This window comes from Mus caroli, unplaced genomic scaffold (genome assembly GCF_978045245.1).
Source record: "Mus caroli unplaced genomic scaffold, Mus_caroli_1 scaffold_11, whole genome shotgun sequence".
Classification (NCBI taxonomy): domain Eukaryota; kingdom Metazoa; phylum Chordata; class Mammalia; order Rodentia; family Muridae; genus Mus; species Mus caroli.
The window spans coordinates 121,621,186-121,635,690 of record NW_028227266.1 but is presented as its reverse complement, the minus strand read 5'-3'; the positions used below and the strand labels follow the sequence as shown (position 1 = coordinate 121,635,690).

The window sequence follows — 14,505 nt, the reverse complement described above, 5'->3', positions numbered from 1 at the left end:
CTGAATTTTTTTTAAACAATATGTTAAAGATAGCATTTGAAATTTCTGAGGAAATGCTTCAATAAATAGTAGAACCAGCTAGTTAAGTGTACGGAAAATAAGAATGATGTCAACTTATTGTAAAGCCAAATGTTTTTCCTGATTCCTCTAAGACTAATAGATATAAAAAACAAATTCTGACAGTAGCTCTAAGATCAGGAACTTGAAAGTACCAGAAAAAAAAAAAAACAGAAAATATTTCAAGGTATAGTAGAAGATAAGGACTTTGTCTATAGGACTCCAGCATACACCAGCTGAAATCCCAGAGAAACAGGCCAAGAACATAAATAGCAAAGGACAATGTTTTTCTAAAATGCTGAAAAATGCTTAACTAGACTCAAAAGAAATGCAAATTTAAACTAAAAAAAAACTTGTAAAAATAAGCAGATGGACAAGTTTAAGCACTTAATTAGTTGATGCATATGGGAAGAAAAAAGTACTCTCAGTAATACTGTGGGAAGGACAGATCACAGTAATCTATCTCTATATTGACAACCTGACAATCTAACTCTAGGAATTAGTTAAAAATGCTTTTACATAAGTAGGACACTGTATGCTCAAGGATGCATAGTGCAATTAATATTAACACTGCAAAAGAGACTAAATGTCTATCAATATTGCTACTTGTTCAAGCACAGCCATAGTAGTCACACAACTGTAAGAACATGGCATCTCTATGTACACTGAAAGAGAATATTCTCCACTATGCAATTGCCTTACTGACACAAACAAGCAGAAGACAGAGTTCAGGGCAAAGTCAGAGACTGGAAAGTAAAGCTGAGAGCCCTGGAAAGAGGCACTCTAAGACGTGAGGTCGTCAGACCTGGTAAACTTAGCTCTAACGTGGCCTGCCTTTAAACCACACTGCAGCAGCTCAGTTGCTGATGGCTTCCTTCTCTGCTCATGCTTTCAGTGAATTCTTTCACAGGCTAGAAGCATACCTGGGAGGAGTCCTGCTCCAAGCGCCCTCTGCACTCTTTGCCTCATTTTGGATCATCTCTTTCTCTTTAAAATGGCTTCTAACGTTGCATTTCTCACCCTACCTCCTCCAGCTGTGCTTTTGTACTTCTTTTTACCCTGGCCTCTCTCTCACTGTAGATCTTCATAAGAACGACCACTAATAGCCGCATGACAGGGTCAATACTTGGCTGGTGTAAATCTCCTCTGCTAATGCCATTAATTTACAACTCATCAACTCTGGAAAACTTTTAGGACAAGGGCCAAAAGCAGGCACAAGCTTTGCCAAAATACCACAAGAATTGTTGCTAGGCCATTTACTAGGATTCTTCCTTTCTAAAGCCTCTTGATCTGGGCCCTCACAGCTCACACTGTCCTCTGCACCACTGTCATCCATGTTCCAACGAGGATGGGCCAGTGAGCTCCACTTCACATCAACTGCTTTCCTAGTCCAAAGTCCCAGAGTCTTTCCTATTTCTCCAAACATGGAGAGGCAGGTCAAGCCTTTTACATCATACTCCACTCCTGGAATCAACTTTTGTCTTAGTCACTGTTCTATTGCTAGGAAAAGACACCATGACAAAAGCAACTTTTATAAAAAGAAAGCATTTAACTGGGGGCTTGCTTACAATTTCAGAAGGTTAGTTCATTATCATCATGGCAGGAATGGTGGCATGTTGGTGTGGGGCTGAGAGCTTATATTATCCTGATCCACAGGCAGGCAGGCAGGAAGACCGGGGGGGCGGGGGGGAGAGGGAGGAGGAGAGAGAGACAGAGAGAGACAGAGACAGAGAGAGAGAGAGAGAGAGAGAGAGAGAGAGAGAGAGACTGGGCCTCATATACGCTTTTGAAACCTCAAAACCCACGCCTAGCAACACATCTTCTCCAAACAAGTCCACACCTATACCAACAAGGCCATACCTCCTAATCCTTCCCAACAGTTCACTATCTGGGGCTTAAGCATCTATGTATATGGGTCTATGAACCATTTCATTCAAACCACAACACATACCTATGAGACGGAGACTCCCAATAGCCTAGCTAAGACTAAAAGTTCTAAACATAGGTTTCAACTGTCTCTTATTGCAGGGAGATAAGGTGGTAGCTACTACACAGCTCAGTAAACACAACCCACATATCTGAAAGAAATGAAGAGTTAGGTCCACGTAAAAGCAGGGATGTCTGCAGCCAGCAGCTTTGTTTGTAACATCTCAGACGGAAAGCCATCCAGATGCCCACCAGCAAACGAACAGTTCACCAACTGTGGAGCACCCATACTGTGGTACACTACTAAGGGGTACAATACCAAATTACTGGCATATCAAGCAAGTTGAATAACCCTCAATTTGAGGTGATTACAAATTATATGATTTCATCTGTGTAACATCCTTGAAATGATAAAATTGTAGAAATGGAAACAGTGTTTAAAGGTTAGAGAGGGCTGGGGGCAGGAAAGAAATAGGATTAGCTATATATAAGGGGTTAATATGAAGGATAGTTTATATATAAGGGGTTAATATGAAGGACAGTTTATATATAAGGGTTAATATGAAGGGCAGTTTATATATAAGGGTTAATATGAAGGGCAGTATATATATAAGGAGTTAATATATAAGGGGTTAATATGAAGGACAGTTTATATATAAGGGGTTAATATGAAGGACAGTTTATATATAAGGGTTAATATGAAGGGCAGTTTATATATAAGGAGTTAATATATAAGGGGTTAATATGGAGGACAGTTTATATATAAGGGGTTAATATGAAGGACAGTTTATATATAAGGGTTAATATGAAGGGCAGTTTATATATAAAGAGTTAATATATAAGGGGCTAATATGAAGGACAGTTTATATCTAAGAGGTTAATATGAAGGGCAGTTTATATATAAGGGTTAATATGAAGAACAATTAGTTTATATATATAAGGGTTAATATGAAGGGCAGTTTATATGTAAGGGGTTAATATGAAGGCAGTTTATATATAAGGGTTAATATGAAGGACAGTTAGTTTATATATAAGGGGTTAATATGAAGGGCAGTTTATATATAAGGGTTAATATGAAGGACAGTTAGTTTATATATAAGGGGTTAATATGAAGGACAGTATATATATAAGGGTTAATATGAAGGACAGTTTATATATAAGGGGTTAATATGAAGGGCAGTTTATATATAAGGGGTTAATATGAAGGCCAGTTAGTTTATATATAAGGGGTTAATATGAAGGGCAGTTTTGGTGAGAAAGATGTTCTGTAGCTCAACTGTATTACTGCAAATGGACAAAGGCAAGGGCTTCCTGAATAGGACTCCAAGTTGCCGTACCATGCTACAGCTCTGCAGCATGACCACAGGGAGAAATAAAGGGCACATTCTATGTATTTTCTTAACACTGCTTGTAGGTCCACAATTAATTTGTTTTAAAGGTGGGATGTGTGAATTGGTAGTGCTAAGTACATTAATCACTAAATTAAATCAGTGGCCTCAGCTATAACTTTAAGAAACTATAAAAGAGGCCAGTCCATAGTATAAGAGGGCAAGGTCAGAAACAGGTCTGTTAGGGGGCTACTGCAATCATTTGCATAGTATACAATATAGATTATTGTCTACATATAGTATATAATATAGACCAGTGTGTTATTGATGGGGTGGTAAAGAACAGACCATTTCTAGATCTCATGTGAAGGTAAAACCTTATAGTCTATATATGGGGTGAGGATAAAACGTTAAGAAAGCTAAAATTTTGAGACTGAATAACTGAGAAAAAATGGTGGTGTCATGAACACAGATGAGGGCTGTGATGGAAGCTGGTTTGTACTGGCAGGGGAATGTGTAACTAAGGGTTTTTTGTTTTTAGCTGTGTTGAATTGTAAATGCCTAATTGAACACCCAAGTGAGCAAGCAGGTGATGAGACAAAGGTCTGAAGTTTGGAGGAGTCTGAGCTACGAATAGAAATGTGAGGGAGTTAGCACATATATTTATGGAATACACTGGGATGTGACAATGCAAAAGAGCACATCTAGGCAGGGAGACTAGAAAAAGAAAACTTTACAAACCCCAAATCTGGGAAGTGGCAGACAAAGGCAGAGTAAATCACATGAAAAAAAGTTGCAAAGAAAGTGGGAGATGAAAATGAAGATGAAGACACAGTGAGGGTGTCACTGGAGAGGTGATGCCCTGAACCCGAAGAGAAGTTGGGGTTCTAGGAGGTTTAGGTAGGTGGTCTAATGTACTGGTGGGAACTTACAATGTTCTTTTCCACTTACTTCAGTTCCTCGGTGAAGTAGCAAACAAGGTTGCTAGCTGTGCAAATGAGTGAAGAGCAATTCAAGGGGAAAGAGTTTGAAATAGTTGCTTAGGAATCAATTATATTGTTAAAAAAAAGGGGGGGTCAGAGAATTACCAACATTATCAGGCAGAACGTTTCTCTGTTTTGTAGGGCTGGGAATGAACTCAGGGCCTTGCAAAGGCTAGGCTAACACTTTGCCATAGAGCTTCATGTCCAGCCCTGGGCAGAAAACTTAAACAAAGAGTCTGATATCAAAGATTTTTCCCTTATTAGGTATAAGCAGTGTGTTCCAACATCAAGTTAAGCTTACCTATAATTCCTATTGCTTCTACATCTGTGGACACATAACTGATGCTCACAGTCAAGGACTATAGCTGCTACCATATTCAACACTTTCAGGGAAGATCATGCAAGCTTATGGTAACTTTAGGATATGAAAAAGTTCATATAATTACACAGCACATTCTACTTCTCAGGCATCCCTATTTATATTGTGTTTACGTAGACCACCAAGACACCTGTCAGCGGGCCAATGACTTGGTACTTCTTCTCAGTAAGACTTTACCTGTCTCCTCACAGCACTGCTGCAATGGGGGCATCTGCATTACTACTACCTAAGACCAAGATGTGGGCACACAAAAGCTTCTGTTGTACCTTCGCGTCTGAGTCTGAAGCCCACGCTTGTTCACTGAGGCCTTCGAGGCTTCCACTTACAACAGTCTCCTCAGTGGCTTCTAAGGAGATGGCTGCCCCTTTAGGATCATGCTGAGGCTCCTTTGCTGAAGAGAAACAACATTCAACCACATAAACTTTAAACAAAACAACCAAAGACTGTTCCATAAATTCCCAGAATTCAGAAGTATTCAAGTCCTAACATGACAAATACCAAGTTAGAACTTCAGCAAATTATGTAATTTGCTGGTTACTACAAAAATAATTTCACGGGCTGGTGAGATGGCTCAGTGGGTAAGAGCACCCGACTGCTCTTCCGAAGGTCCAGAGTTCAAATCCCAGCAACCACATGGTGGCTCACAACCATCCGTAACGAGATCTGGCGCCCTCTTCTGGAGTGTCTGAAGACAGCTACAGTGTACTTACATATAATAAATAAATAAATCTTTAAAAAAAAAATAATTTCACTATATGGTATAAAAAGACTTGGCAATGTGATATGTAAGAACCTCTCTCATATTCCAGCCATTTAAAAATATTTTTGTTGGTGCATGCCTTTAATATTAGCAGAGGCAAAAGCTCTGTGAATTCCAGGCCAGTCAGGATTACATAGTGGGGCCTCATCTCAAGCTTGCTCACTTGCTCGCTCACTCAACCCTGACATACATACATACATACATACATACATACATACATACATACATTTATTTATTTATTTATGTATGTATGTATTTATTTATTTATTTATTTATTTATTTAATTGATGAAACCGAGTTTCACTATGTAACTCTGCTCTGGCTGGCCTGGAACTCACTCTGTAGACCAGGCTGGCCTTAAACCCACAGAGACCCACCTGCCTCTGACTCCTGAGTGCTGAGAGTAAAGGCATGCACACCACACCTGGCACACATGTATGTTTTATTTTGTGTGCTTGCAGTCAAGGTGCAGCTGTGGAAATCAGATGGCAACTTGTAAGGCCAGGCAAGTATGTATCTTCACCTACTAATCCATCTTGCTGCTTCTAAAAATAGTTTTAAAACTTGAAAGTCAAAGTAAAAAGTTAAGTTCAACATTGTTGCTTGGGCATCTAAAATTATGATTAGCTGTTAGTTATGACTTTTAATGACTGTTTAAGAATGATAAAGTTAAATATATTAATTCAATTTCAAAGTAAGCCTGGAAGATTCCAGAGGTCAACTAGCTATCTTGTAGAGAATGCATAGCAAAGTTATACATTGAATAACTAAAATAGGACATATCTCAAAATATGATTTGCCAACTTATCAGTTAAAATGGAAGAAAACTGACAAATTCTTTGACATTTGTTTAGCAGATGCTAAGCAAAAAGCTTCCCATTCCAATGAATTCAGTGAGTGGGCCTGAATACAGATATACAGATATTTCAATACTGAATATTCTTCAAGTATCAAATTTTACCTGCTGACAAGGAAGGACAGATCTCCAGTTTCAGCAATCCAGGCTCCAGCAAGGCAACTTCTTTACTATAAAGCAAACAGAACTCAAACACTGCACCAGATACCAGCACAACTACTCAATCATAAAGCAGTGGGTGTGTAACATTTGCTTCTGAGGTTGGCTAAGCTACCAGGTTCTCCAGGGCAAAAGAATGACTGCATAGGGGTTGAGAGTCCAGCACTCACTGAGTTCTCACTGGGCTGTTTACTCAACAGTGTGCTGCCATGGCTAGAGTGCTATCCTGACTGTGCTACTCGGGAAGGACCTAACAAGTGGACTAGGCATTTGGGAAACTGAAAAGGGGGGTGGGGGTGGACAGGGGCAGCCCCCAATACCAGGGGCTACGGAGCAACACCCTCGGCCCCAGGGATATGGGAGAGAGGGCAGAGGGAGAGAGGTTCCCACACAGGCGAGAGTCCTAAGTCTGGTCTGTCGCTGGAGCACAGGAAGTCCTTCCATCGAGAGGTTAGAAACGGCTCATTAGGAGAAAGCCTATCCCACCGTCCAAGCACAGTGGGCCTTGATGAACAGAGACAATCTATGGTTTTAGGGCTTTATTGTAGAAAGGCAGGGAGAAAGGAGAGAAGGTGGAAAGAGAGAGAGACCGGCCATGGCCAAGAGGAGGGAAGGGGGAAAAGGAGAGAGAGAAGAAAGGCTAGAGTAAGAGGGAGCAAGCAAGAAGGAGAGAGAGAAAGAGAGTGAGAGGAGAGAATGAGGAGAGCATGAGGAGAAAGTGAGGTGGGGCCAAACAGCCCCTCTTGTGGTGGGCTGTTATCTTACTGTTGCTAGGTAACTGGGGAGGAGTGTAGCCTGAAGGTCAGAAGCTTGGGACATTTATCTACGTGACTACTAGCCACATACTTCTCTTGTGGGGGCTGTGGGGGTGGTAACTTTGACAGGAGCCAGGGTTCCAGGAGACATGAGGGAACGCCTACTGTCTCATGTAGGTGGGAATTACCTCCACCTGGTACCAGGGTTCCACACATCAGCTCAACTGGAGACCAGACTGTCTGTGAATAGCCCATTGCTATAATAGTCCCACAGGACTGCACCAATGCAAGAGTGCTTAGCATCTGTGCTCAGGCATGTGCATGCACAGCTTGTTCCTAGTGTAAAACATGACAGCTTGCCAAGTGATTTAATCCCAGCACTTGGGAGGCAAAGGCAGGCGAATCTTTGCAAATCTGAGGCCAGCCTGGTCTACACAATGAGTTCCAAGACAGTCAGAGCTACACAGAAAAACCCTGTTTAAAAAAAAAAAAAAAAAAAAAAACTAAACCAAACAACCAACAACAAAACCCCAAGAAAGTTGTTTTGTTTTGTTTTGCCTGCTTGTTACTGCTCCTGAGTAAAGCTTGTAACCTGGAGGTCAGAGTTGGACTGCTCTGGGCTCCTGTTTGTTCTAAACTTTTTTCATCCAATCACACTAAATATAAGAGTAACACTTGTTTATGAGGCTACTGTGAGGCTTAAATGACATATTCTTCCATCCAACAGGCTTAATGAATTAAAAAAACACATGTGGTAGACACTCAAAGATATATAGACAAACACTTCCATTTTTAAAATTCAGATAAGCTTACTTCATGAAAGCATATAAAATAAGCCCCTTTTACCATCTAATACCTCAGTTGTGAAAAAAGGAGACTACAGACCTATCAAGTGCCTTAAAAGTGACTATCTTCTGGAGACTGAAAGTTAGTGAGGTACACTGAACGGTCAATGGCAGGATTGATTTCTAGTTCAGAATATATTAAATGAGAGTATTAACTGGGCTCTTACCACAACAATCCAGAAGACAGTTGACTAGTAAGAGTGAGAATGAAGATAAAGAGTCACAAGATAGTGAGGAAACAGAATGAGGGAGATTACACAATTCAATAAAGAACTAAGTGATGTTTCTACTTACCCATTTATGGTGAAAAAGTATAACATAAAAACAAACAAACAAAAAAACTAGGCCTTTAGGCCCAGGCTTGAGAATATGACCTTTGTGACTCAATGCTCCAAGGCATGCTAATCATAAAACAGATAGTGGCATTCCATCACAAACCCACTTCCTGGGTTCAGGGACTGTTTGTTCAAAGGAAGTTCACCCTGACCATTCATGGAACCCGCTATGCAAATGTGCTATTGTTAGAGGCTCATAGAAACTGTCTTGAGAAATAACCCACACAATTACCAGGTATTCCTTGTGTCTCTTGTGACTTCTACTCCCTCGTGACTCTTAACTGGTATTTTTGGTATTTTCTAACAACGCCCTCCCCACCCCCTTGAGTTGTGGTTTCTTCTTTTAAATACCCCTTACTCAGCTACTCGGGGCTCCATGGTCCTCTAACCCTGCATGGCATACAACTGTGGGCCCCAGAGCACGCCAGGAATAAAAGTCCTCTTGTGGTTTGCATCAAGACCGTTTCTCGTGAGTGATTTGGGGTATTGCCTCTCCTGAGTCAGAATGTGAGGGAGTTCTCACAGTGTGGGTCTTTCAATGGAAGGTACAGCAAGTATACAGTGTAGTAAGAATTTTGGAATTTTGTTTTCTTTAAAAAACACAGAAATATTATAAGCATGTGCTTTTGTTTTAATCCCAGGTATGGGGACGTGGAGCTGCTTCAAATTGTTAGCAGCAGCTTGCTATACTTTGCCTCGTGCTTTAGCAGGGGCAGGAGATGTGCTTTTCTTTTCTTTAAAACTTATTTTTATTTATGTTTGTGCATATGTCTGCATTGTGTGGCCAGGTACCTGCAGAAGCTAGACAAGGACATCTGATACCTTGATCTAGAGCTACAGATGGTTGTGAGCTGGTGTGTGGGGGAGTGTTCTGGGAACCAATGTGTGTGTGGCCAAAGATTGTGCATGATAGGTATGTACCTTGGCACTTTGTTTTCTGCTTTGTTTTGTTTTAATGTGGCTGCAAGTGATTCAAACTCAGGTCTTCGTGCTTATATGACAAGCACTTTACCCACTGAGCTGTCTCCTCGGTTCCCTTGAGGTTGGTATCATGTCCTGCACTACTCTCTCTGCTTCCTGGCTATCAAAAGGTAGGCTATGTTCTCTTCAGGCTCTAAACTACAAACTGAAATCTCTGAAACTTTTTTTTTAAAAAACTGTTTCTCTCAGGCATTTGTCACAACAGTGAGAATGTCAACACAAGGCCTTGCTTCTTATCCATGCTATGCTAAAATACTTCCCATTTGTTCTCTGATTCAGGCCTCACAGTTCTGATGGAAATTCTTTTTCTTTTCACGGATAATATTAAATTTGTGTAAAAACTACACAGCCCTTCATTGGTAAAATAAATTATGAAATGTAAGACAAGATATAAAGGTAAAGATCTTAAACATTAGTTTTAGAATTTAGATAAGACTGGGCTCAGGTCCAGTCTCCTTTACTAGCAGTGTGACCTTGCGCAAATGACAGTTTATTATCATTATTCTCATCTCTAAAATGGGTATATTTTAGAGTCAACTCTTTATATAGTAAAGTAGTGAACATTCAATTTGCTGAGAAGTTGCAAGTTCCCAAAGCACTAAGAATATTGGAAGAGTACAGTATCCAAAATGCAGTTATAAATACTAGAGATTTAAGCTATGTGTCACTGAATCTTTGAGGAAAGTGTGGTCATATTTACTTTTTCATCTATTCATGAAACATTCCAGTGTTTAAACAAAGCATGCAAATACAAACCAGAGCTTTAAGAATTATATAAATGTAGTCAAATGTGCTATTACACAGATTCTGTACCAACCAGAACAGGTTGCTCCTGAGCACAAAGGTCATTACTAGTCACAACAAAGTTGCTTCAAGGAAATGAGTGCTATCAGGACAGTGATGATTTAATGTGATTGATTATCTTAGAAATCAAGTGGAAACACACTATTGTCTTCTGATAATTAATTTAACTTTTGAATCTACTTGCAAGTCTTATTTCAAATAAATTTCAAGGCTTCTCTGTTCCCTGAAAGACGATTTAAAAAAAAATCTAACAAGAAATCCACAGAAAATAGGCTAATTCATCCGTAAAACTGACTAAAATGAGCTCATATACATATTTCTAATGAAAATAAACTCAACTGATGAAGAAGTCACTTTATAAATTACTTTGATTTTAAAAGCTAATCTGCTTTATATGTTTCAAGAAATATTTATTTTTATCTTTAGCATAACATTTCTAGGAATTAGCAGTAATTTGCTGTATTTAATAAATAACTATTAAAAATGGTGTGTCAACACCAAAGAGTGCTGTAAAACCCAACAATCATCTGAACCAAAGGCATTCTTGAACATGCATACCTCAAATCGCCTGGTTCTTTTTTCCCTGGAAGGTGGATGTGCTTAAAATCTGATGGTTGGTCTTCAGATACTCTGGGCTCCTGTTTTATCTTGGAGACTTCTGAAGCAAAGGAGAGATCCCCCTCACTGGAGATTCCAAAGAGCTCTGGATCATCTTGAATTACATCAATCAAGAGGACATCATCTTCATATGCTTTAAGAATATCTGGAAACCCCAATTTGAGTTCTGAAATGCTTTTAGTCATTTTTCTACCACTAATTTCAGAGGAAATTGGCACAAATGCTTCTTGTTTCTTAGAGCAGAAGGAACTTTGATCAATATACCCAAGATCACAAGAAAAGGTATTATTTTCAATTTTCATAGAAATAGACTCCTTATTTGAAATAATATTTCCTGGTTCAGAGATGTGATTACATGCTTTATTATCATAACCTTTCTTGGTAAAGCTCGGAGAAGTACAGGAATTCTTATTGTAGAATGAATGAGAACTAGCTTGCCCTGGAGTTATACAACTATGTATATTCAAAGACTGTGGTCCTGAAGTTGTACAGATATTTTCCTTATTCCTATTTTGTTTTGCCTCTACTCCAGATAAACTGTCAAGTAGCTCTAGGGGGCTATAAGCTTCTCTCTCAGATGACCTGGCACTTACTGCTCCTCTTTTTCCTGTTTTGTTCTTTAGTAAAGGGATTTTAAAATTAGTCAGCCGTCCCGTGTTTAATATTTTAACCAAGTCTGGAGCCACAAGTGTTTGCTTAGTAATACAAGCTTTTCGATGAACAGTTTTATTTGCACAGTTATTTGTTTCCTGGCTCTCTTGGGATGCAACTGTTAAATTAAGTTTTGATAAATTCCCTTTCCTTTTCTTATTTCCTGTTAAGCTTTGAGTTATATTACTTAACTGGGTGTCTTCAGTTGCATTAGAAACTACCTCTGCCCCATTTCTGCTGGGTTCCTCTAACTTTGTCTTTTTATCATGGGACATAGCTTCCTTTATATCCATCACAGTAGATTCTACTGAAGAAACTGAAGACAAACAACTTAAATCAGAATCATACATTTCTTTTCTTGAGGACTCAGTGGTTCTTTCTATTAAGGATGGTTGGAACAGTTTAGAGTCAGGTAAGTGAGTCTGGTTCATTTGGTGTATTATAGAATCATGTTGCCTAACATTTTCCAGTGGCCCCAGAAGTGAGTAATTTAAATCTGACAAGGAAGTCTTTTTCCAACACTGGGCAGATATTCTAGCACAAGAATAAAAAGGCCAAACTCTTTTACCAGTCATTGGTATTGTTCTGCAACAGCTAACCTTTGACTCTTCAGTTTCACTTCTCAGATCTCCCCGTGGAGATCTCTTTTCCATATGATGGCCATCACTAGGTGATTTCACTGCAGAGCTTATCATCGATTTATTATATTCTTCTGGCTCTATACTTTTGCATCCTAAGGACTCTGAAGTATTTTTTATATCCTCTTTCAAACTTGATTCAAGGGTTTTCTGAAGCATAGCATTTATGTGATGCCTAGAACTTGTTTTCCCCACTGTTTTGGGGAGACACAAATGGTCCACCGAAGGGAGTGTATTATGGTTTATTTTTCTTAAAGCTTTTAGAAAACTTTTTTTAGGTTCTAAGGTCTCTGCTTCTTTCCCTTCCATACCCATTTGGTTTTCTTGTAACACCAACACAGAATTGTTACATACATTAGACAAAGTAAGATTAATAATTTTTTCTTCTTTTTCAGACAACTTCATTTTTTTCCTGTGTTTTCTCCCAGTGTTGTTCTCCTCTACCAAATATTTGTTTTTTTCATTTTGAAGGTAAGAAGTCAAGCCATTGTTTTTATTTTGGTATAAATGACTTTCTTCAAGGAGTAACTTACTGGCTATTACACTTTTTTCAGTTTTTAAGAGCTTAGTAGTAGTTCTTGTGTCATCTTTCTCTGTAAGATTCCTAAGGTTTTCTTTCTTTAACTTCAAAGAGTTCTCTTCAGTGTGTAGACATACATCATGAGGTTCATCCTCAAAGTTGTTTTCATTATTACAACCTTCAGAATGGAGAAAACTGTTATCATGCGATTCAAAGCTGCAATTTTTTTCTACTCCAGGTGATAAGCTGTTACAAGAATGTTTTGGTGTATTCTTGAACAGTTCATCTTGGAATTCAACTTTAATATTTTGTGTTGCCTCATTTTTAGTTATTTCAAGAGGTGGATTTTCTAAATTTTTACATTTTTTAATTCGAATTCTTCTTTTAATACCTTCTCCCAATTCTTCCTTATCCAAAGACTGTAAGAAAGCCATATTTTGAAATTCACTGCACTCCACTGTTTGCAAAGACTCCGAACTGATTATTGATGTCTTTCTTACCAGGTCAGTCCCTGGCTGTGGATCATCACTTGGGGCCTCAGTAATTTTTCCATTCTCTTTGGCTGATCAAAACAAGAAAACACACCAGAAGACATTTTTACACTGGGCAAAAAGAAGCAATATCAGTTAACAGAAAAATCTGTGAAGCCATCCATTTGTATTTCCCTGAAGGGCTGTTTAGACATACAAACAGATTTTCATATTAAGTATTAAAATTTTTTAAACAGGGTCCATTGCATAACACAGGCTGACCTCGAACTTGAGATTCTCCTGCTTCAGCCTCCCACCTGGCAGATTATGGGTGTGAATCGCCTTGGCCAGCTTTAAGATCTAATTAAGAACTAGAAATAAACCTCTATAAATTCTAAAACAGCAGAAAACCCTTTATAGATGGCATCATTTACTCTAGTTAAAACAAACCACTAGTATTACTAATTCCCTTGACAGTAATTATAATGATTGAGCTCCTAAATGGGCATACACTTATTTATTTAATTTTAAAAATCCTTCCCATCTCACCTCTCCTCACCAAGTGCACTGGTAAATACCACAGAAATACAACTAAAGGTTAGTAGTAGAGCAAAGACAGAAGCAGCTGAGGAAAAAAAGGCTTGGGGGTCGGGGTGACCACCAGCTTCTTTACTGCGTCTTCTGGGATGAGAGAGGTTTCTGCCTCCTTCACTGCTCTAGGCGACAAGGGCCCCCTGTTCCCGACCCTCCTCTGCTTGCTACCTTCCAGGACGCGGATGTCTCACCCAACTTGTCACCTTCTGTCTCTTCTCTCCCAGAAGCCTGGGTCACCATCCTCCGCTTCTGCCTGCTCTCCTCCTCGCGCCCCCTGGCCTCCAGGCTGCAGCCTCCCCCCTCGCCTGACTCTGGCGTCAGCGGAAGGCCTCGCTTCCTCAGGCCTCGGGTGGTGCCTTTGCGCTCTGACTCCGTGGTGGGGTCTGGGGGCGTCGCTGGCGGCCGCATCCGCCCACAGATGCCCACTTAGCCTGTCTGGAAAGCTTTGTCGGCCCAGAGCCGCTGATCCCCCTGCAGGACACAGGTTACTGCCCACCCTGGCCCGGCCTGGCCTGGCTTCCGACCCTGTACCCGACACAACAGGAAGCGGAAGTGGGTGGGCTGGGCTCGGCTGGGGGCAACTGGCTGAGGGCCACGTGGTCCGCCCGTCCACATGCTCCCTTGAAGAGCCCTGGCTGCACCCGGAGGTAACAGGGTCTCACCTCGGCCAGAGCCTCACCGCACAGGTTTGTGATGGTGCCTCCTTGGGCTCCTCACCCTTCTCCAGACCTGGACTTCTGGAGGTGCCTGTTTCAGCACTGTGACAATGGTTGTCTACCAGTGGCTTCTAACTGCCTCCAACACCCCTGGGAGCCCACTGTCGCTTACTTCTCAATATGGCTGTCT

At 40.2% G+C, this 14,505-nt stretch overlaps 1 protein-coding gene across 1 annotated transcript in view; it reads right to left on the bottom strand.

The window, feature by feature from the left end:
• Topaz1 (testis and ovary specific TOPAZ 1) overlaps positions 1–14,113 on the bottom strand; it is a 48,896-nt gene extending 34,783 nt beyond the window's left edge. The window contains exons 1-4 of the mRNA XM_021172427.3: positions 13,851–14,113; positions 10,727–13,157; positions 6,395–6,459; positions 4,940–5,064 (exon numbers count right to left, since the gene is read on the bottom strand). Coding sequence (XP_021028086.1) covers positions 4,940–5,064; positions 6,395–6,459; positions 10,727–13,157; positions 13,851–14,067 — 2,838 coding nt within the window. The 5' untranslated portion in view covers positions 14,068–14,113. The remainder of the gene's footprint in view (positions 1–4,939; positions 5,065–6,394; positions 6,460–10,726; positions 13,158–13,850) is intronic.
• Between the last annotated feature and the right edge of the window lie 392 nt (positions 14,114–14,505).